The 21,823-nt window shown below is 45.6% G+C and overlaps 1 protein-coding gene across 1 annotated transcript in view; it reads left to right on the top strand.

Annotated features, from left to right (window-relative positions):
• The window catches only part of MYO5B (myosin VB), a 382,117-nt gene that overhangs the window by 201,173 nt on the left and 159,121 nt on the right, over positions 1-21,823 (top strand). Inside the window, exon 5 of the mRNA XM_060119082.1 lies at positions 15,261-15,417. Within this exon, the coding sequence (XP_059975065.1) occupies positions 15,261-15,417 (157 nt within the window). The remainder of the gene's footprint in view (positions 1-15,260; positions 15,418-21,823) is intronic.

The raw sequence follows: 21,823 nt of genomic DNA, 5'->3' as shown, positions 1-21,823 counted from the left end.
TTGGTTCTGTGTTTGCTTGAACGCCTTCAGTCTGAAACAGATTGTTTTATGAAGCAGCCTCTCATATGGTTAAACACCTGGTGTGGTAGAAAGAATGCTGGGCTGGATGTCCAGCTGGGGCTCTGCAACTTAACCTAGAGTGGCTTCCAACAAATCATGCAGCTTTTTTTGCCTCTGTTTCCTCCATGGGGGGAGAGGAAAGTAGCAGCACCAACTTCCAGCTAGATTTTCAGGGCAGGTTTCCTGGAAGATGGCCTTTTCATTGGTCCTGGAGGGATAGATAAGATTTGAGTATGAAACTGAGGGAAGGAGGGACTTCGCTCGTGGCGCAGTGGTTAAGAATCCGCCTGCCAATGCAGGGGACACGGGTTCAATCCCTGGGCCAGGAAGATCCCACATGCCACGGAGCACCTAAGCCCGTGCACCACGACTACTGAGCTTGTGCTCTAGAGCCGCCGAGCCCCAACTACTGAGCCCATGTGCCACAACTACTGAAGCCCGCACACCTAGAGCCCGTGCTCTGCAACAAGAGAAGCCACCGCAATGAGAAGCCCGGGCACCGCAACGAAGAACAGCCCCCCACTCGCCACAACTAGAGAAAGCCCACACGCAGCAACAAAGACCCAACGCAGCCAAAAATAAATAAATAAACAAATACATTTTAAAAAAAAAGAAAGAAAAGAAACTGGGGGAAGGAGACTGAGAGAGAATTCCCCCTAAAGAAAAATACAGTGAGAAAGAGGTATAAAGAAAGTGTGGCTGCATGTGGGAGAGCATGAATAGTGCCATTTGACTGCACCTACAAAGGTTCTGTTTCTTGGAGCTGACGGCAGCTTCCTTACAGCTTGTAATTGTGGTGCTGGTTCTGCCGGTGGAGGCTGAAGCTCATGGGGTCGGGCTGATTCCTCTGCTGGCCCCGGCTGCAGCCCCGGCTCAGATTTCTCACAGCTTGGCTGCTGTTCGCTGACTGCGGTGTTTTCCTAGTCTCCCGCTCTTCACAGTCCTGTGTGTCAGTCTGTCTCAGTGTGGTCCGCTGGGCATGGGGTCCCACGTGAGGCTGGAGAGTGCAGAAGGTGGTGGGAATTCCACCTCCAACCTGGGGCAGCTCCCTGGGCCACCTGGGATGCAGGCAGCCGAGGAGAACCTTTGGTCCGGTCAAGTGAAGCCCTTCCCTGTGCCCTATTCCCTCAGGTTCTACTCTGTACCCTCTTTGGGTGATGCTACGAAGTGACTAAAAGCAGGAAGTGGAAGGAGCGAGGGTGTGTTTACACTAACAAAGAGGATGGTGAGGGTGGAGACACAGCAAAGTAAACAACCATCAAGAGCTCTTTTTTTTTTCCTTCTGTTGTACGCGGGCCTCTCGCTGCCGTGGCCTCTCCCGTTGCGGAGCACAGGCTCCGGACGCGCAGGCTCAGTGGCCATGGCTCACGGGCCCAGTCGCTCCGCGGCACGTGGGATCTTCCCGGACCGGGGCACGAACCCATGTCCCCTGCATCGGCAGGCGGACTCTCAACCACTGTGCCACCAGGGAAGCCCAAGAGCTCTTTTATAAACTAGAGCTCATTATGGAAACAGGTAACTGAAGTGCTCCACATTCAACACCTTGGCTACTTTGTCATAAGAGACTGCATTTCATATCAAAGAAAACTACAGAGAAAAGCAAATGCTGCCCTTTATTCTCCAATTCTGTACTGCCTGAGAGTCCTATACACATATTCCTTGCCTGCTTAGATCCCCCGTTGAAGGGAGAAGAATGGAAAAGCTCTTCCTTTATAGATCTGTTAGCAGAAAATGGATATTGATCCTGGAACTTCTGCTAGCTTCCCACTTGTGCCACTGACCCCCCTGCTGACCTTTGCCCTCAAGAAAGGCATGACTTCTCTATCCTATATCAATCCCCCTATTGAGTATGCCTTGGAACCTTAGTTTCCACTGCCTTTATCTGCAAGTTGCAGAGACTTGCTTTGCCCTGCGTTTCCCTGGTTCCTTTATCACGTCTTTTTCTTCAAAGCTTTACCACCCTGCTTAACTGATGCTTAGGCTCCAGTGCATTGTAGTCAAACCCACACCTGCATGGTCCCCCTTACTTCACTTGCCTTTGGGACTCTTTAGTTTATGGCTAGTGGGTCATAAGTGAGATTCCTAAGGCAGTCAGCTTCCTCGTGGCTCAGGTCTGTGGGTTTGTGCCTGGCAGTAGTGGTCTAATTTTTCTAAGCTGTGTAGGGAAAACACTGTGAAGGTGGAGCATTTATTTTTGTAGCTGAGTAAAGCCTACAGCAGAATTAGTCTACCATGTTTAATGATGTTCATAATCATTGTGCTACACGATAATTTGGGCATAAATATTAAATACCTGATACAGATGACAGCAATTAACAGTTCCTTTCCGTAGCCAAACTGTCTTTGGCATTCTGTTTTTCCACCTACAGTATCTGTTCCTTCATCATGAAATACTGAATGCCTTCTGGGCACCAGACTCTGGTTTGTCCACCGTCTGCCCTAGGGCCTGGCAGTTCCTGACACTATCCAGTGCTGAGTACCTGTCCTCCTCCTTTCCCACCCCCACCCGGTGCTGAGCATTTCATACTTGAAAGGTTGGACAAACGGTTTCTGGGCCACGAGGCTGGGGTGGCTGCATTCAGGAGAGGAAGGGTCCAGAGAAAGCTGAACTCAGTGAAGAGTCCCTCTGAACGGAGGCCTGTGAGAGCCTTGTGGCAACTGGAGGCGGGGAGACGGGCCCACAAACACTGCCTTTTGAACCAGCTCCTTACACACTGGAGTAGGCTCCCCAAAATAACCAAGGCAGATTCAGCTTCAGGCCCAGGTGCTATATAACTTCATGGCCACATAAGAGAATCATGAAATTTCAAACCAGCAAAGGGATAATGATTCTCAGGGTGCCCAGAGCAGCAGCATCCGCATCACCCAGGAACTTATTAGAAAGTACATCTCAAAATCCTTGCATTCCCAAAGGGCGGTGTTGGACTGTTAAGGACAGTCAGATGCAGACAGTGTGAGAGTGCCATTTAGTCTTCGAGTAAGCTTCAGTTTTAAGGCCTGTAAGTTTATATACCAACTTTATGGCTTAAGCTACAGTGTTTTCCAGTGGAGGGAGCCTTGCCCCATATCCTAGGGGTCTCTGAAATCTGCCTCCCACTTCTACCAGCACACTTAATGGTGTTTCTGATTGGCTCTTGGAAAATGCAGCAGGACTGGTGAAATGTAAGCATGGTTTCCTTGAAAGTCGTTGTCATTAATGCTGTGTAAAGAGGCAGGATTTTGCAATCAGGAAAAGAAAAGAAAAGAAAAGAAAAACACTTTGAAAAGAGGTTCAGGGGTTCCTAACCATTTTTGTTCCATTTAAAACATTTAAATGTATCAAATATAATATGTACAATTACAAAGGACTGATTATATTGACATTATCAAAATATTTTAGGAGTTTGTGATAAATAAAAGGCATGGTTAATGCATTAGTGGCAGATCTAATAATAACCATCATTTTGAAGTAGTGGTGAGTGTAAATATTTAATGCTATCTGCAGCAACTGTAATATGCTGTCAGAGTCACAAGTTCTTCCTGTTCTCGCTGTTTTTGACTATATTCTTTTGTTTTCTTTATTTTTTTAAATTGAAGTATAGTTGATTTACAATGTTGTGTTAGTTTCTGGTGTACAGCAAAGTGATTCCATTTTATATATATATATATACACACATATATATATATGTTCTTTTTCAGATTCTTTACCATTATAAGTTATTACAAGGTATTGAATATAGTTCCCTGTACCATATAGTAGAACCTTGTTGTTTATCTATTTTATGTATAGTAGTGTGTATCTGTTAATCCCAAACTCCTAATTTATCCCTCCCCCCTGCTTTCCCCTTTGGTAACCATAAGTTTGTCTTCTATGTCCGTGAGTCCATTTCTGTTTTACAAATAAGTTCACCTGTATAATTTTTGGCTATATTCTTAACTGAAGGAAATGTTAAAGTTGTTAAAATTTAGTAAAAACTAAATAAAGATGTGCTTTCTTTATTCCATTTACGTTCACGGATCCCCCTGAATTGTGTTCATGGGCCTGTTGGGAATGTGTGGGCCCCAGGTAAAGAACACCTGAAGTAGGGATAGGGCAAAGCTGTCTCCTTCCCCCAGCTATAGGCATTAGCAGGCAGCAGCAGACTCCTTGTAGTGTGTGTACATCTGCGTGCTTCTAACCAGCCTCCACTGTTATTTCAACTATGTGGGTATCAACAGTGTAAATCCAATGAATGAGGAGACTCTACTTTGATTTCTAGGTGATTTATCATAAACCATTAGCTGGAGCGTAGAGTTAAATGTAAAGGCTCCTATTGTTTGCAGCCAGGAAAAATGGTTAATAAATTCACACATTAAGGACTGTGTAGCCTCTGAGCCTCTGTGTAGCTAATCGTCGTTTTACGTTCAGTGTTACATGGTATTAGGCTGATATCAACCATGAATAATTTACAAGGTATTTGAATTTCTACGAGTACCTGAACATATCTATATAGTGACCCGTTTAATTAAGCTGTTGAGAGGTGGTTCTTAACCCTAGCAGAACTAATGTTGTAGCAGAACATCAGAATCACTTGTGGAATTAAAAAAAAAAAACAAATATCTGGGCCCCACCCCCAGAGATTGTGATCCAGTGGGTCTGCTGTGGAATCCAGGAGGGAGAGTTTCATAAGTTCCACAGGTGTTTCTAAGGTACAGCCAGGGCTGATGAACAAATGATGGTTCTTTGCAGTCAAATTGTTGCCAGAGGCCGTGACTTGCCTGTTGGGGTCTTAGTGCCCTAAACTTCACCCTCTTCCCTGAGCACTGCTTGTGCTTTCCCACCCTTTGCACAGCCTGACACCTCTGCCTGGAATGGCCTCTTGGAATAGATCACCAAGGGCCTGGAATGCTGAAGACGCTGAAGGCATCCCACAGGCCACAGTGTCTCATGAGAGTGTGCTTAGCGGGACCTACATACAGTCAAATGAGGATTTTGGAAGTATCTTTCCAATGGCAATGAGGAGAATGGATTGAGAGTAGGGGCTAAAATAGGCCCAGGAGGACCAGTTATGATGCTGTGGAAGAATCCCGGAGAGAAAGGATGAGTATCATTGTCCAGAGGGCAGTTGTGCGTATGTGCTTTGCTCTTGGCAGACAGCTGGGTTGGAGAGATATATCTGAGTGTGGACAACTTCTGGGTGGCAGTTGTAGTCATGAGGGAAGATGAGATCACGTTAGAGGCAACCTGGAGAAATGAGAGGAGATGCTGAAATTGACTTGCAGGGATGCCCTAATATGTATGAATGGATGAGGCAGTATTTATACGAGAAATCGTAAAAGACCTTGTATCTTACTGGTAGCTTGGCAGAGAGAGTGCAGTGTAGAGAAAGAGGATGAGCTTTAGACTGAGGTGCTCAGATGCACCTGGCTTCAGATACTAACTAGCCGGACTACTGACCAACGAGAAGCCTTTTTTACCTGAGTATTGCTTGAATGTGTTCCTTCGCTGCACAATAGTTTCCAGCACCAAATGAAATAGAGCTTGAAGAGCGTTTATTTGGTTCTGTAGGGTACAAATATGTGTATATCCTAGTTTACCCACAGCTAATGATAACAAAATAAACAAAATAATTCTGTAAAGTATAAAATCACAGGAAACATTTGCCTCTGTGGCTCCCCTTCATCTAAACCCACAGATTTCTGAGTTTGAAGGTATATCTTCAAAATTAGCGGGTAGCTGCCGTTGACGTGGAGTATCGCACAGCTCAGCTATAACCTGGATCTAGAATCACAGAGTTCAGGAATAGCAGGAGGTCTTAAGGATCATCTTCCAGCCCTTTAGTTTAAAAGTGGAGAAGTTGGCACATCCCCGTTCATGCCAGGGAGCCCCCCACCCAGTTTGTCTCAGTCTGCCCTGCTTATCTTCCAGTGAGGGGTGGGCTTGACTGAGTTCCCAGAGGTTCTTTCTGGGGTGCGTTCACATCTGAGAGGAGACGGCCTCTCCTGGGAACAGCGAGTAAGTGGAAGGAGATGGATTCATTTTGCTACTACCTGTATCACACTACACCTAGGAGGTTTATAAATAGAACTTAACACTCGGAAGGCCACTGTGAAATTGAAGTGGAAAAGTGATACTTGGATATGAAATGCACTAAGTACTTAGCTCCTGCACTGTAAGAAGGTTCAATTTCATCTTACTGAGTAGACACTTAGGACCCTGACTGTTAACTACCAGTTGAGCGGTTTTCCATGAATATTTATGGCAGCCTTCTTGCATGGCTTGAGTTCTGGGCTGTGAGCACACAACGCTACCTGGGGGGGTGGCAGTGTAGGACATTCGTGCCTGCTGGCAGCAGTGCTCAGGGATGCTTGTCTGCCTCCCTCACACCTAGAGCCCCGGGCCTGCGTGGGCCGTGAGCCTGGAGGACCCCTCACATAGGTGCCCTCCCTCTAGCTGGCCAGGACATGTGTCTTCCTTCCCACTTGGAGCCAGGCTTTCTTGTTGGCAGGCTTCATAGAATCTCTAGCTTGGAGCTTTCTTGCCCAGCCCCTTCTCACAGCAGGACTGTTCTTTCTAGTGCCCCAACCTTGAGAGGAATCTTTAACTTTAGACTCACTGTAACTGTATGGCTCTGTTTTGAGCCCAAAACTGCCTCACTGTAATTTTCTGTACCCTTCTCACCTAACTTTACCTCCATCCTAACCTATCTCTGTCCCCAAACCTTACTTTTCCCTCCCCACAGAACCCAGTTTTATTTCTGCCAATCTGATTCTGCCTTCTACCTGATGTTACATGACTTCCCCCATTCTAATGGGGTTTTGATATCATTTTGTATTAATATAGTTGTGTTTGTATCCCTAGGCATCATGTTTCTTTTTTCTTGTTGAGTTTCTAAAGAAAGTGTCATACCATATATAGTACTGTCATTTTTTTTTAGTTGGCATTGCTTCTAAGATTCATTTTCATTGTTTTCTCTTTTTTTTTTTTTTTTTTTTTTTTTTTGTGGTACACGGGCCTCTCACTGTTGTGGCCTCTCCCATTGTGGAGCACAGGCTCCGGATGCACAGGCTCAGCGGCCATGGCTCACAGGCCCAGCCACTCCGCGGCATGTGGGATCTTCCCGGACTGGGGCACGAACCCGCGTCCCCTGCATCGGCAGGCGGACTCTCAACCACTGTGCCACCAGGGAAGCCCCTTCATTGTTTTCTTAGTCTGTCTCCCAGTTATTAACTCTGTCCCTGGTACTAACACAAATATCTTTGTTCAACAGAAATTCTTGATTAAAAATTCTTTGTATCCCCATTCTCTGGTGCAGTTCTTTTTCTTTTTTAACCATAGTAGATGGCCTGCATTATGATGATGGTGTTGAAAATATCATTAGAGACTAGACAGATATAGACAGACAAGAGACAGTAGATTGATTATCCCATTAGTGAATAGATTATATTCTACTGACACACCTAAATTTTCAGGTGATTTGTTACTGGAGGAAGAAACAGTGGAGGGCCTTCATGATGTGTTCAGAGACAGGGCATCCTTCCCACTGCACCTTAGCCAGGCTTTCCCTCCCTCCTGTTTTGCACCTCCACTGTGTGTCCGGGTTTTTAGTGGGTTTTGTTCCCACCTCTTCACCTCTCTCAGGGAATGCCCAATCCAGGGAAACAGAGTCGCACCTGCCTGAGGCTTGTGGCCCCTCCTGTCAGCCCCCTTCCCATGGGCGAGCGGGGAAACTGAACTCAGGGCAGGAACCACCAAGTTTGGTTTGCAGGCAGTAACTTGCACATCTCTAGGGGGCACCAGACCCTGGCCTCAGCCTATATAGACCACCATACATGACAGCCCTTACTAGGGCTCTTTTCTTGACACAGTCCAGGTGCTGGCCTGCCCATCCAAGCCCTGCATCTGAGTTTGGCCGTCATGGAACTTACCGTCTAGTGGGGAAGACAACGGTAGAAGGACTACTAAGTAGATCAGTAAAGTATTGGTAAATTGTACGCTGAATACTATGAAAGTAGGGTGGTCAGGGGAGGGCTTCTGAAGAAGTGATGTTTTAGCTGAGGAGGTGATGCTGAGCCACCCAGCACTGAGGACACCTGATTCATGTCTAATGTCTTAACCGAGGCTAGATTTGTTAGCGGGATTCACTAATGGATGCTTGATTATACATGAAGGGGCTGTAGTGGTGATACAGAGATGTCACAGCATAACCCAGTGGGAAGTTGTACAGGGGTAAGGAAGTCTATGTTCAAGTTTGCACTTGGTGTCTTACTAGCTGAGAACTCTGGGAAGATCACTCGGCCTTTCCAAACTTCAGTTTTTTCCTCTTTAAAATGAGAAGTCTGGCACCAATAGTCTCATGAGTCCTAAGCAAGAGATAACATGGCCGAGAGTTTTGTACACCATTCGAGCATGATGTGAGTAGGTGGTGGTCATTAATTACAGTGAAAAATAGTAAGGCGTTTGCTGCCATCAGAATATGATTGAGTACCAGGCATTAAGAGTTGTGAGGTCAAAGAAGGGAAAATAAGTTTGAACTGGAATAGCTTCAGACAGCTGTAAAGGAGGAAGGAATAAAGAAACAAGCCCTGTGTGGCTTGAGCGTCATGAACAAAGGGAAGAGGGGCACGTGATAAAGCTGGAAAGGGAGGTGCTGGTTCACGGAGGGTAATGAACATGATCCCAGAGCTGGGATCTTGGAGGCAGAGGGGTGCCATTGGACGGCTTAAAGCACGGGGAGAGGTTTGATCCCATATTCACGAAAAAAGATCATATTAGAAGGTTGCCTTACAGGGCTTCCCTGGTGGCGCAGTGGTTGAGAGTCCGCCTGCCGATGCAGGGGACACGGGTTCGTGCCCCGGTCCGGGAAGATCCCACGTGCTGCAGAGTGGCTGGGCCTGTGAGCCATGGCCTCTGGGCCTGCACGTCCGGAGCCTGTGCTCCACAACGGGAGAGGCCACAACAGTGAGAGGCCTGTGTACCACAAAAAAAAAAAAAAAAAAGAAAAAAAAAAGGTCTTACAGAAGGATGACAGTGAGGGTTAGAAAGCTGCTATTGCAATGCTTGTCAGAAATGATGATGGCTGGGACAAGGAGGTCCAGAGACGAGAGCCGTCTGTACTGGGAGGTGAAGTCAATAGGGCATGCTGTCTGGAGGGAAAGGGAGGAATCCACAGTGACTCCAGGTTTCTGGCTGAAGTGGGTGAGTGGAGGCTGGTGCCACTTACACAGAGAAGGCCTGGGTCGGGGCACAGGAAGTGACGGTGAGGCTTCGGCCCCAGGAACCCTGCAGGTTTAAGGTTAAAGCAAGTGCCCGCCCTCCGGGAGCTCTCAGTTCAGGGACTGATGTGTGGACGCACTGTGGCAGTTAGAACAGGGGGTTCCAGGTGGGAGGATGGTGGGGCCACAGCCGTCCACAGGTGGAGGGCCTGGCCTCATTGTCACAGCCGGGGCTTCTCTCCGTCAGAATCGGCTGAAGCAGTGCTTTCCGGATGGTTCTGTGTGCGCGTTGCTGATGGGGAGGCCACGGGTGATGCGTTATTCTCTGCAGGAAACCTAAACAAGACAACGCTTCAGCGGGGTGTCCCCGCAGTCCCCGCAGTGTCTCCCTGGCTGATCAGTGCTCTGCAGTGTGGACCTCAGGTGCCTGGACAGCCGCCTTTTCCACTCTCCAAAAATGGGGACGGGGAGGGAGGTTGGCCTTGCTCAGGGAGCTTCAAGTGCTGCAGTGATTTGGTGGGAAACTTTTACCAGAAGAGCAGGTGGCTTAGCAGCGATTAAGTCCCGCCTCTCAGATGTCAAAGACAGGGATCCCGTGTGAACCAGGGAGAGTCTGTGGCGCACGTGTTGGTTACTGGTGTTTTACCTGGAAGCTGGAGAGTGGCTGGTACCTGACCGGGAATCCTGTGCTCTTGCCTGGCGCACAGGCCTTCAAGGGGCTTTTCCTGCTTAGGGTGGTGCTGCCTTCCTGAAGACAGCCTGGGCCTGAGTAACGGCTGGTATTTCACGGCATGAAATGCCATGGCCATGGGTTAATTTTTCTAAATACAGGCAGACCTTGTTTTATTGCCCTTTGCTGTATTGTGCTTCACAGATAATGCCTTTTTTTTTTTTTTTTTTTTTTACAAACTGAAGGTTCATGGCAACCCTGTGTCAAGCAAGTCTATCGGCACCATTTTTCCAACAGCATTTCACTTCAAGTCTCTGTGTCACATTTTGGCAATTCTTGCAGTATTTCAAACTTTTCCACAATTATTCTATTTGTTACCGTGGTCTGCGATCAGTGATCTTTGATGTTACCATTGTAATTGTTTTGGGGTGCTGCGAACCACACCTATGTAAGAGGGTGAAGTTAATTGGTAAATGTTTTGTGTGTTCTGCCTGTTCCTCCAACCAGCCCTTCCCCCATCTCTCCCCCTCTCCTCGGGCCTCCCTATTTCCCAAGACACAATATTGAAACTTAGGCCCGGGCTTCCCTGGTGGCGTAGTGGTTGAGAATCCGCCTGCCGATGCAGGGGACACGGGTTCGTGCCCCGGTCTGGGAGGATCCCACATGCCGCGGAGTGGCTGGGCCCATGAGCCATGGCCGCTGAGCCTGCGCATCCGGAGCCTGTGCTCTGCAACGGGAGAGGCCACAACAGTGAGAGGCCCACGTACCGCAAAAAAAAAAAAAAAGAAAAAAAAAGAAACTTAGGCCAATTAATAACCCTACAGTGGCTCTAAGTGTTCAAGTGAAAGGAGTCAGTTGCTGCAGCAAACTTCACTGTGGTCTTGTTTTAAGAAACGGTCACAGCCGTCCCAGCCTTCAGCACCACCACTCTGATCAGTCAGCAGCAGGACACCCCCCCCCAAGCAAAAAGATTACAGCTGGCTGAAGGCTCAGATGGTGGTTAGCATTTTTTTGCAATAAAGTATTTTTAAATTAAGGTATGTACATTGTTTTTTTTAGACATAATGCTATTGTGCACTTAATAGACTACAGTATAGTGTAAACATAACTTACATGTACTGGGAAACCAAAAAATTCATGTGATGCTTTATTGTGATATTCTCTTTATTGGGATATTTGCCTTATTGTGGTGGTCTGGAAACGAACCTGCAATATCTCCAAGGAATGCCTGTAAAGGGAACCTCACTGGGCTCAGGAGAAAAGGACTGACTGAAAAGCACATGGACCCAAGTTGTCAGCTAAGTCATGTCTGTAACTCGGCCGAATGGATGGAGCCATACCTTGGCTGTGTTTTTGAAGGACACCGGGTAGAATTCCACGCTCATAAATATCTCCCCCACAACCAGCCTTAAGTAATGGAAGTTTGAAACTGAGAGCTTTTCCCCACCCACACTTCTGTTACAATTTTGATCACGGAATCATCGAATGTCAGAGACAGATTAAATCACTGGGGGAGTCCATGTCACAACCTTGTACTTTACAAGATGAAAAGACAGAGGCCCAGAGAAAAGAAGTGACCCAAGGTCACACAGCAAGTAAAATGACCACACAGGGCCTGACATCAATATGGGATGAGAGGTGACAATGCCTCACAAGTGGCACAAAGCAAATGACGTGAGACTTTAGAAGGCAGAGAAGTAATTGCCTGCTGGGCTGCCTGAGACAGGTCAGACTTCAGTAGAAGGGTGTATGTTGAAGGTGATTTCAGGTAGGGGGAAAACCATAAATGGCAGTGCTGGGAAAGTGTGCAGTTTCAGAGACTGACGCGTAGCTCATTTTGTCTGGACTATAATACCCTCATCTTATACAAAGCGTAGAGATCATTTCATATAATCTTGCAGCAAATCTGTAAGATGGGCGTATCCTCTGTAACGTGGTTAAGGCTTACAAAGAGCCTGCTGATGGCTGAACCAGGACTCAGACAAGATCCTTAGACCAAAAGCCTGGTGTTCTGTTCTTAGCACCATAACATGCCGATGCTTGTCAAGGGTTTTAGCGTTGGGATGTGCCTTGTGGAGGAGTTCAACTAAGGAGTTTGGACTTGATGCGGTAAGTCATGAGTAGTTAACTGTTTTTGAGCGGGGAGAGCATGATTAGAGCTGTGCTTTAGACAGTTAATCTGGCAGGAATGTTAGGATGAATTAGAGACCTCGGTCCCTAAGTCAAGGTGACCACCTAGAAGAGCATGAGCATGGTTGGGGATCAAAGTCATAAGAGACTGGACTGAGATAATCTGAGGGTCAGGAAGTCAACTCCCTTGCTCAAAGTCAGACAGCTAACCAGTGCACGTGAGGTTCAAAATCAAGTTTGTTTTTACTGCCCGTATTCTGGTCTTGTGTTCTCTAGTTGAGTTGGAAGCAAAGCTAATACGGGTAGAACAGACTGAGGATGCTGTTGCACATCATGCCCAAGGCCAACTTATGGGCCGTTACAAATAGTGTACAGATACGTAATGTGTACCCGGCCATATAGTAGACTAAGAATGGGAGTAGGTAGGATGTGCAGAAGTGCAGTGGAACTAAATAAAAATCATCAATTTTAAAAAATATTTTAAGTTGGTCTCAGTAAGGGAAGTTGTTCAAAGGTCTTTGTTGGTCTAAGAAGAGTTGAATTTCCCTGACTTTAGTCTTATCAGCATCAGTTTGACTATCCACCAAATTAGGTGGGAGTTAGCGCTGATGGTCGCTGCCCAGACGCCCTCATGCCCAAGAGGCTCAAGTGTAAAGATCTGAAACACTTGGGGATGTTTATAACCCCTGATAATAGTTTGGCCACGTATATGCATTTTCATCAAAACACCAAAGTTAGCTTCCATGTCCTGCCAGTTTTCTGTTTCCCTGCCTTTGATTCCCTCTCTGTGTGAGGTCCTGACACTTTGTTGTCACGTGAAGTGGCCCTGCCTTTTTGCCTTTCTGGCCACTTACACGTGGAGTAGCCTGCTTGGTCCTCAAAGTTTTCTGCCTCTTGTATGAGTCATTCTCTTTCCTGAGCAGTGTGTGACTTTTCAGTCATCTCCCAGTGATGCACAGGGCAATGCCCATCTTGACACAGCAGGTGAAAAGTGACAGGTGTCACTGGTCTGTGCCACCTTTTTTGTGCCAGATGTAGTATGTTACCTGGGTCTCTTCGCAGTTCAGTGCCCTCTGTGTGCTGCGTTGCCACAGGGTGCCTGGCAGTGCTCACGACCCCCAGCCCCCCACCAATCTGATTAATTCTCTCCTGGCATCTACATATTGTTCCCAGGGATCCTTATTAAGTTATTTGGACAGTATATACCTCCCCATTTGATGTGGTTCTCTGTGGAGGACCAAGTCTTAGACACAACCTGTGCTCATCCTTTTTAGGTTAAACATACAGACTTTGAGCAAAACTCCAAACTTTTGGGTATGGCTCCTGCAATTTAGTTCTCCTTGTTGCAGATTCAGGTAGTTTTAAAGGTGGCATCAAACTTGGTTCTCTTTCATAGGTCTAAAGCCCAGCTTGTTAGACGCTTAGTCCCTTGGGATGGTTGTGCTTCTGAGCAGTTCTCTAAGGAGTTGATTATGATGGTATTGAGAAGAGGAGGGGTGATACCTGTCCTGGTCCCCAGGGTCCAGTGGATGTCATATAAAATTTAAACAACAAATGAGAATGGGAACTGTAAGCATCCACAGGCTTCTTGAGAGGCCACCTTTCAGTATGAAGTTTTCACAGAACCAAGGAGAGGAGAAACACACTCTCATGACAGTGGTATCCTAGAACTACAAGGGCTCTCCGAAAGCCACTTCTTGTTCCATCCTCCAAATACTAGGTGAGATTCTATGTAACTTTTCAGGTAATTGGTTGTATAGCCAATTTGAAAGATGAGTTTTTTCAGCTTCATCTTCTCAATAGCATCTACTTGCCACCTGTATTCACTCAAGTCCCTTTCCACTTAGTGATGGGGTGTGTGAGCTGAGACTGCTCAGCTCTCCACTGACCTTGAAAAGCAGCTGAAGGTTAAGGTTTCTTCAGCCCGGCTACCACACCTGACTCTCCCCCGGGGGCCCCCCTTTCAAACCGGTTTTTGTCTGTCTTTCTAGTTCACCTCTAGTTGACATCAGTGTCCTCACACCACTTTTTTCAGCTTCTCAGCTGTTGGCCCAGAAGCAGGGCCAACATCCATTCACCTGTGCTGATCAGGTACAGTCTACCTGTGCTGATAATTACCGAGGTGGGGCAGGCCATTCTTTCTGTAGCCAGCCCTGCCCAGGAAGCCACAGGAGCTGGTGTTAGGAGTACTGAGCTGGTGCCAGGAGACCTGTGTTCTGAACCTGACTTCACACTCCTCGGTTTCTTCACCTGGAAAGGAAGAGGGCTGGTTGATCCCTAAGTTGGCTTCTCCTCCAACATAATGTTTTACCTCGGGTGTATTCTCTGTGCCAGGCACTGTTAAATGTACTGCAGATTGAAAGTGAAGTGCCTGCCCTCCTCCTGGCAGTGGATTTGTGGGCTGGAGGTAGATGGCTGAGTATAGCTCTTACAAGCAATTCGTTTCCCAAACTCGTGGCCCAGATGTTTGTTCTTACTCCCTGCTTGAACATCCATGTTCCTTGGAGACCAGATAGGCTGCTGTTTTCCATTACTTGTCTGTCTCCTATCTGTCTCAAAGAGATACAGATACATTTAATCTGATGTAGAGTATCTGCTCTCTGCCTCCCATTTAGTCTGACTGAACTCCCTCTTATTGCAATCGATAGCTGTTTTATCCAATTTCTGGGAAACTTGAGGCAAGATCAGCCTGGTGGTTAGTAGCATGCCCTTTGTGGTAGATCTACAGGAACAAAAATGTTCAGAACTGTGTCTGCTGGCATGCTAGGCTCAAATACAAGAGGAGAAGAAAAGAACCTTGCTCTTGAAGAAAGTGGCACAAGATGGGCATGTAACAGAAAGGCGAGATTATGTAACTGAAAGTGTATATTTATGTGAGTTCTCAGGGGATGTCTATGTAAGGGAGTGGTCTCTGGGGTACTGCCTCCAGAGAGAACTTGGGAGAGTGACCCGACGGCTACATCCTCATCCCCTCAGGTCATAAAATAGGATTTGTAAGCCCTTCTCCAAGCTTCTTTCTCCCTCTTTGAGATCTTGTGCAAGCAAGCGTATGAAGGAAGGTGGGCTGTTTTTACCCTGCCCCTCACATTTACTCCTGAACGAGGGAGGGATGCTCCTGCTTGGGTTCACGCCTTTGTCAACAGTGTCATTGGAAGGCGACGGTGTCATTGGAAGGTGACCATGCCCTTCCACGGCCAGCGACTGACCAAGCCTTTTTACTTTGCAGAGATGAGAAGAACCAGTCCATCATAGTCAGCGGGGAGTCTGGAGCCGGCAAGACCGTGTCGGCCAAGTACGCCATGCGCTATTTCGCCACGGTTAGTGGCTCGGCCAGTGACACCAACATCGAAGAGAAGGTCCTGGCTTCCAGTCCCATCATGGAGGTAAAGCCATCCAAATGTCCTTGGCCTTGGCTGGAGTCCCTTCTGCTGGCACTAAGACTGCTGAGTGTCCAGCCTCGCGTGGCCGATCACAGAGTTCTTGGAAGCCACTCACATGGTCAGCATTCATGCCTCTCCCCAAGAACCCGTTGTCCACGTTGTCCACTGCTGAGGGAAGAATTTCAAAGGTACCCCTAAAACCACAGATTTGGGAATATTCTGACATGGTAGCCCAGGTCCCCAGTATTGGATATAGTGACCTCTTCATGTTTTCCTTGTTCCTTGACTCTGCTGAATACTGTTGTGACAGTCCTCCCCCATCTGCCGCCATCTCTGCTGTGTTCCTCCCCCCTGCTGCCATCCTGTGTCAGCAAATCAGTGTCCCACCAAAACCATTTGATGCTATGAAGGTCTGCTGAATCAGGAGGGCAGTCTTCACGGCGGTGAGGAGGCCTAGATAAAAGATTCCCCTTTCTCCCAAAAAATATTTGGACGTTTTATCTTTTGGGGAGAGATAGAGTCAAAAGCTATGTGACAACACAGAATCTGTTGAAGATCCTCAGAAAATGTTACCTTTGTTGGCATGGACGGGTCTTGCCTGTCTCTTCACCACCCCGACCTCCTGGCTGGGTGGCCTCAGAGAGGCCAGTGCAAGTGCAGGGCCAGAGATATTTCCAAAACCGTAGGTCTAGCTATAGTAAACCATGTTACAGGGTCAGAACTCCATCTCTCTTTTTCTTCTGTTCCTTATAAATGCTTCATTCTCATGGAGTTGAGCTAAATGGCTGCACAGTACCTGAGCCAGCTTTGATTTCCTGCCTTTGAAGCTGAAGCTCTTCATTATTGTCTGGGCTGCAGTCTGGTAGGAGTAGGCCCTTCTGCAAGACCCGAACAGCCCCTTTGTTTTAGTAAGAAGAAATTCGGTTGAGGCCAAAAGCTGCCAAAACAGCATCAGGTTCCTCTGCACAGCCTTGAGCCCCGTCGATTAAGACACAAAGCACCGGTGTGGTTGGTCCTTCAGAGTATTTTGGAGCTGGGGGAACAAGAACCTGCCTGGACCTTCCCAGGTCCCCTCTCTCCTTCCTTTACCAAGTGCAGGAGTAAACTGAGTGTCAGTTCATAGGAGCTCGTTGATTATCCAGGCAAACTCTCCTGCCTACAGAGTTGCATTATCCAGAGAACTTTTACTCTCTGCTGAGTAATCAGACACACTGTGTTCACTAAGAATTAGACAAAAGCAAGTTTTGGTATCTCTTCTTATATGAATTGGGAAATGGTCCATACAGTTGAAGGCATTTTTACCAAACAGATAAAAACAAACAAAAAAACACTTCTATTAGATTACAGTTGTTCTTAAACTTGACTGTGCATCAGAATTGCCTGGAGGCCTTGTTAAAGCAGATAGCTGGGCGCCACCCCCAGAGTTTCTCATTCAGAAGGGCCTGAGAATCTGCATTTCTCACAAGTTCCTAGGTGATCCTGATGCTGCGGATCTGGGTCCCACACCTGTTTGAGAACCATTTATTGAATAAATATTAAAAAAAAATAGGAAGGAGTCACTGGAAAATATGGAAGAAAAGGGAATAATCCCCCATGATCCTACAGCCTGCTAATAATTTTTCCATATTTTGGTATATTTCCTTCCAGCTTTTTCACTGAATATCACAGTATATGCCTTGTCCCCATATCATTAAGCTTTTTACAAACTTACTGGCTACAAACATACATTAATAGATGGTTTTACCATAATTTAACTTCCTTTTGTCAGACATTTAGTTGGTAGCCTCTTTGCTCATAGCATTTATTCTAAGCCCCAAGGTGGCGGCCTGGCCATGGCCTGGATTCAGGAGACGATCATGGACTTGAGTCCACGCCCACCTTGGGCCGTCTACTGCACTTAAATGGAGGCAGCTAAGAGCACTCTGCGATGAGCATCACGTTTCATCTTAGGTGGGAGTGAGACCAGGATTTCAGCTTTTCCTTTGCCTCTGAGTTTCAAAATTCAGTTCATCGTTTAGGTAGCAAAATTGCAGAGACACAGAGTGCCTCTTCTTTTATTAATTAATTAATTAATTTATTTACTTATTTACTTACTTACTTATTTATTTATTTACTTATTTACTTACTTATTTACTTATTTACTTACTTACTTATTTACTTATTTATTTACTTATTTACTTACTTATTTATTTACTTACTTACGTACTTACCTACTTACCTACTTACTTACTTACTGTACGCCGGCCTCTCACTGTTGTGGCCTCTCCTGCTGTGGAGCACAGGCTCCGGACGCGCAGGCTCAGCGGCCATGGCTTACGGGCCCAGCCGCTCCGTGGCATGCGGGATCCTCCCGGACCGGGGCACGAACCTGCGTCCCCTGCATTGGCAGGCAGACTCCCAACCACTGCGCCACCAGGGAAGCCCAGTTCATCTTTTAGGTAGTAAAATTGCAAAGACACAGAGTGCCTCTTCTTTTGGAGGTAAAGTACGTACTTACTCTGGACAAAACAGGGAAGGGAAGAAACCTGTTTGGTCTCTGGTGACTGAACACGGTTCTTGTTAGCCAAGATAGGGATTTAGTGAAGACAGGTCACCATATTATTAAGCAGGTACAAGACACAGGGGGGATGTTTTTTTTTAATTTTATTGTTTTGTTGTAATAAAACATACATAACATAAAATTTATCACCTTAACCATTTTAAGTGTGCAGTTGAGTGGTATTAAGTACATTCACAGTGTTGTGCAACCATCACCACCATCCATTTCCAGAATTGTTTTTTAATCATCCAAACAGAAACTCTGTACCCATTCAGCAATAACGTCCTATTCTCCCCTCTATTCAGCCTCTGGTAACCTCTATTCTAATTTCTGCCTCTTTGGTGTCTCTCATACAAATGGAATCATATGACATCAGTCCTCTTGTGTCAGGCTGATTTCACTTGGCATAATGTTTCCAAGGTTCATCCGTGTTGTAGCATGCATCAGTACTTTGCGGTTTTTTTTAATGGCTGCATAATGTTTTGTTGCTTGTATATACCACATTTTGTTTATCCATTCTTGCGCTGATAGTTGGGTTGTGTCCACCTTTTGGCCAGTGTGAATAATGCTGCTGTGAACATTGGCATGCACCTGTTTGGGTCACTGCTTTGGGAATGTTTTTTAAATGACCGTGATCTGAAATGATCTAATGTTTTCAGTATCTGTTATAGCTTGAGTAGGCTGGTGGACTGCTGGGGAGGCATGGAAGAAATGTGAGAGCAACATGCACACCCCTAGAGAAGGAGGAGTGTGTACATGAACCAGCCTAATCTTGCATGATGTCATGTAAACAAATGCTACAGTGGTTTGAGCTCAAAACATTAAATTTCTAAAGTTGTGCAAATTAGTACTTTGGAAATTATGTGGGTAAGTCCAGAGGGCTCATTCTGTCAAATACAGAGTTTTGTTATCATAGAGACTATCCCTTGAGCTGTTATTGAGTGTTACATTTGAGAGAAGTATTGGACATGAACATGGGAAGGAAGAATTATTGCCAGGAAGAACTCTAGGTGGAATTAGAGTGTTGCCAAGCAGAGAAAGAGCAGCTTCTGCTCTGCCAAAACCCAACTTTTTACAAGTTCAGAGTCTTACTTGGGCCCTTGTGTCAGGAAGCCCAGTCAGCTTTGCGGCTCCTCAGAGGGTTACAACCAGTGCAAGTCATGTTTTAATCAGGGCACAGCTGATTACTGATGACTCCAGTCCTGTCCCGGGGAAGGTTAGCACCTCTCAATAAAGCAATCAGTTATGGTCATGTCATCACCTCGTTATTTCTGCAGGCCAGCAGCTGCAGATGCCTCCTAGGGAGTCGGAGAGTTGAGGGCCATCTGAGGAGGCGGAATTCCCAGTGGGCTGCGCTAAGTGGCAGTTGTTTGAATTAAAGGTGACTTGAGGATGGATTGGGATTGGCTGGGGTGGATTGGGATGATTTTATTGTCAGCGCCAGAGCTCTCTGACCCCATTCTGTTTAAGAGCTTGTCAGCATCCTGGGAGTGATTTGTTCACAAGTCTGCACTGATTAAAAAGATATTGCTAGTCAAGAGACTGATAGAGCAGGGCCAGAACCCAGGCCCAGCCCAGAGGGGTCACATGGCTTCTTGGGCTGACTGGAGTCTGCAGGCATACAACTCTAGGAGCCCCAGAGACTCCCCTCAACCTGGGAGAAAGAAAGGGGGCTGGGGGTACAATGAGCAAAATTGACAGAAACTAAGACCAGTTACTATGTAATTTTCAGGGTTTGACTTTTTTTTTAAGCTGGAGAAGCAAGAAGGCCTACAACTATTAACCTATTCATACAAGAATCTGCCCCCACCATACCTTACCTTCTCTTCTTGTTTTCTCTCATGTTTCAACACACTCTAGCCATTCGTCACTTGTTGGGGCTCTCACATACCCCTGTCCCTTTGTCTACACTATATTTATAAATAAAATTCCTTTTCCTTCCCCACTGGTAAAATTCTACTCACCCTTTAAGATCCACTTCATCTTACACTTCTTAAAGTGTTTCCTGTTCTGCCAGCATTGGCTAATTTCTCCCTTCTCTGTTTCCACACTGGTTGATATGCATCTCGGTACTGTATAATCCCAATCATATTGAAATGATTTGTTCTAGTCCATTTTTACTTTACTACATATTTGTATATGTATAAACCAGACAAAAGGTAGTTCTTTTATATCACAGAAAAATGGTATATTCTGTTAACCACTTTGCAACTTGCTTTTCACTGATTGTTTTTTTATTTATCCATGCATCATGCTCTAGTTTAGTTTAACAGCTTTTTAGCATCCCATTTATGAATATTCCACATTTTATTTATCTCTTCCTCCTATTGGTAGACATTTAGACTGTATTTTTTATTGTTAAATACAGCCTGCATTAAACATTCTTTTGCCCACCCACTTGTACACTTGTGTGAGTTTCTCTAGGTAATATCTAGAAGTACAGTTGCTGGATTATTAGGTCCATATATGTTCAATTTTACTAGATATGCCAAATCCTTCTTGAATGGCTGTTGCAGTTTACATTTGGACCAGCAGTGTGTGAGCGTTCCTTCTTCCTCACATCCTCATCATTATTTCATAGTATCAAAGTTCTTTAGTTATTGCCACTCTGGACTGTCATTTTTGTCTACATTTCTCTGATTTCCACTGAGGTTGGGTATCTTATGTTTATTGGTCATGTGAGTTTCTTCCATGCATTCCCTGCATACATCATTCGTTCATTTTCCAAATTTTAACTCTTTGTATCATAACTGTGTCTTTTGTTGGACTGTGGACTCAGAATCAAAGCCTGGGTTTTTATCATCTATAACAACTGGATTTGTTTTCCTCATGCATCAAAATGTTTTCTAAGTCAATAAGCAACAACAACAAAAAACCTAGCAAGGGTTTAAAAGATAAAGAACAGCATGCAGGTCCTTCACACATGTGTAGACATTGGAAGTTCTTCACACCCAGAGTGGAGTTTATGGGTTTGGTAGTAATAATACAAACAACCCCTTCCCTTTGTGGGTACCATTATATACTTTCAAAGTACTTGTAGATCCATTATATCACTTCTCAAAGTGGCCTAGTGAGGTCAGGAGGGTAGACCTTTCGGCAGTGATCTTTAGACTGTTGGCAAGCTTTCCCTAAGCTACCACAAGGAGTGACCTCAGATATGGTAAAGGTTCTTGTTGCCATTTTAGAAATGACAAAATTTGAATTTTTTGAAATTTTGGAATCGAGATTTTGTGTTGGAAACTAGATAATCCTTCAGAATTTTACACAAACTGGCCTTTGCTGATTGCGCCCTCCTGATGTTGTTAACATGTTCCTTTGGCCTCTGTATATCCTTTGAAAGGGTAGTAAAATTTAGAGGCTTGATTAGATTTAGGTTTGTCTGTTTGCTTGTTTGTTCTTAAAATCCAAGGACCCTTTATTGGTGGTGGTATGTATTCCCGTCAAGACGCACAGAATATTTAGGTGTCTTTTGGTGATGTCAGCAGCCAATGCTTATGCCTAGATCTATTAATTCATCAGGAGTTACAAAATGATGACGTTCTCATTCTATTTTTCCTCTTGCATTTATCAGCTGGAATAAGTTTAGGAAGAGAAACTTCTCCTTGCCAGCTAGTTAATGCTGATAGAGTTTACACAGGGAAGTTAGGATGGATGTTTGATTCCTTATCTACTGGTTGTCAGAGTAATGAGTTGGTTCCCTGCCATCCTCTGAAAGGCTTTTCTCCCCTTTCTTATGAAAAGGTAAAAGTGAGGATTCATGTCTTTGTCTTTATCCTTTGATATGACCTGGCTGTTTGAGATGTAAGAAGTTACCCACATGGGTGGCAGCTCCTGTCTGGTGGTGAGTAGTTTGGAGAGTTGGAAAAGGAC

Source organism: Mesoplodon densirostris, chromosome 15 (assembly GCF_025265405.1).
Source record: "Mesoplodon densirostris isolate mMesDen1 chromosome 15, mMesDen1 primary haplotype, whole genome shotgun sequence".
Taxonomy (NCBI): domain Eukaryota; kingdom Metazoa; phylum Chordata; class Mammalia; order Artiodactyla; family Ziphiidae; genus Mesoplodon; species Mesoplodon densirostris.
The sequence above is the reverse complement of the archived record's forward strand: the minus strand, read 5'-3'. Positions and strand labels throughout refer to the sequence as shown.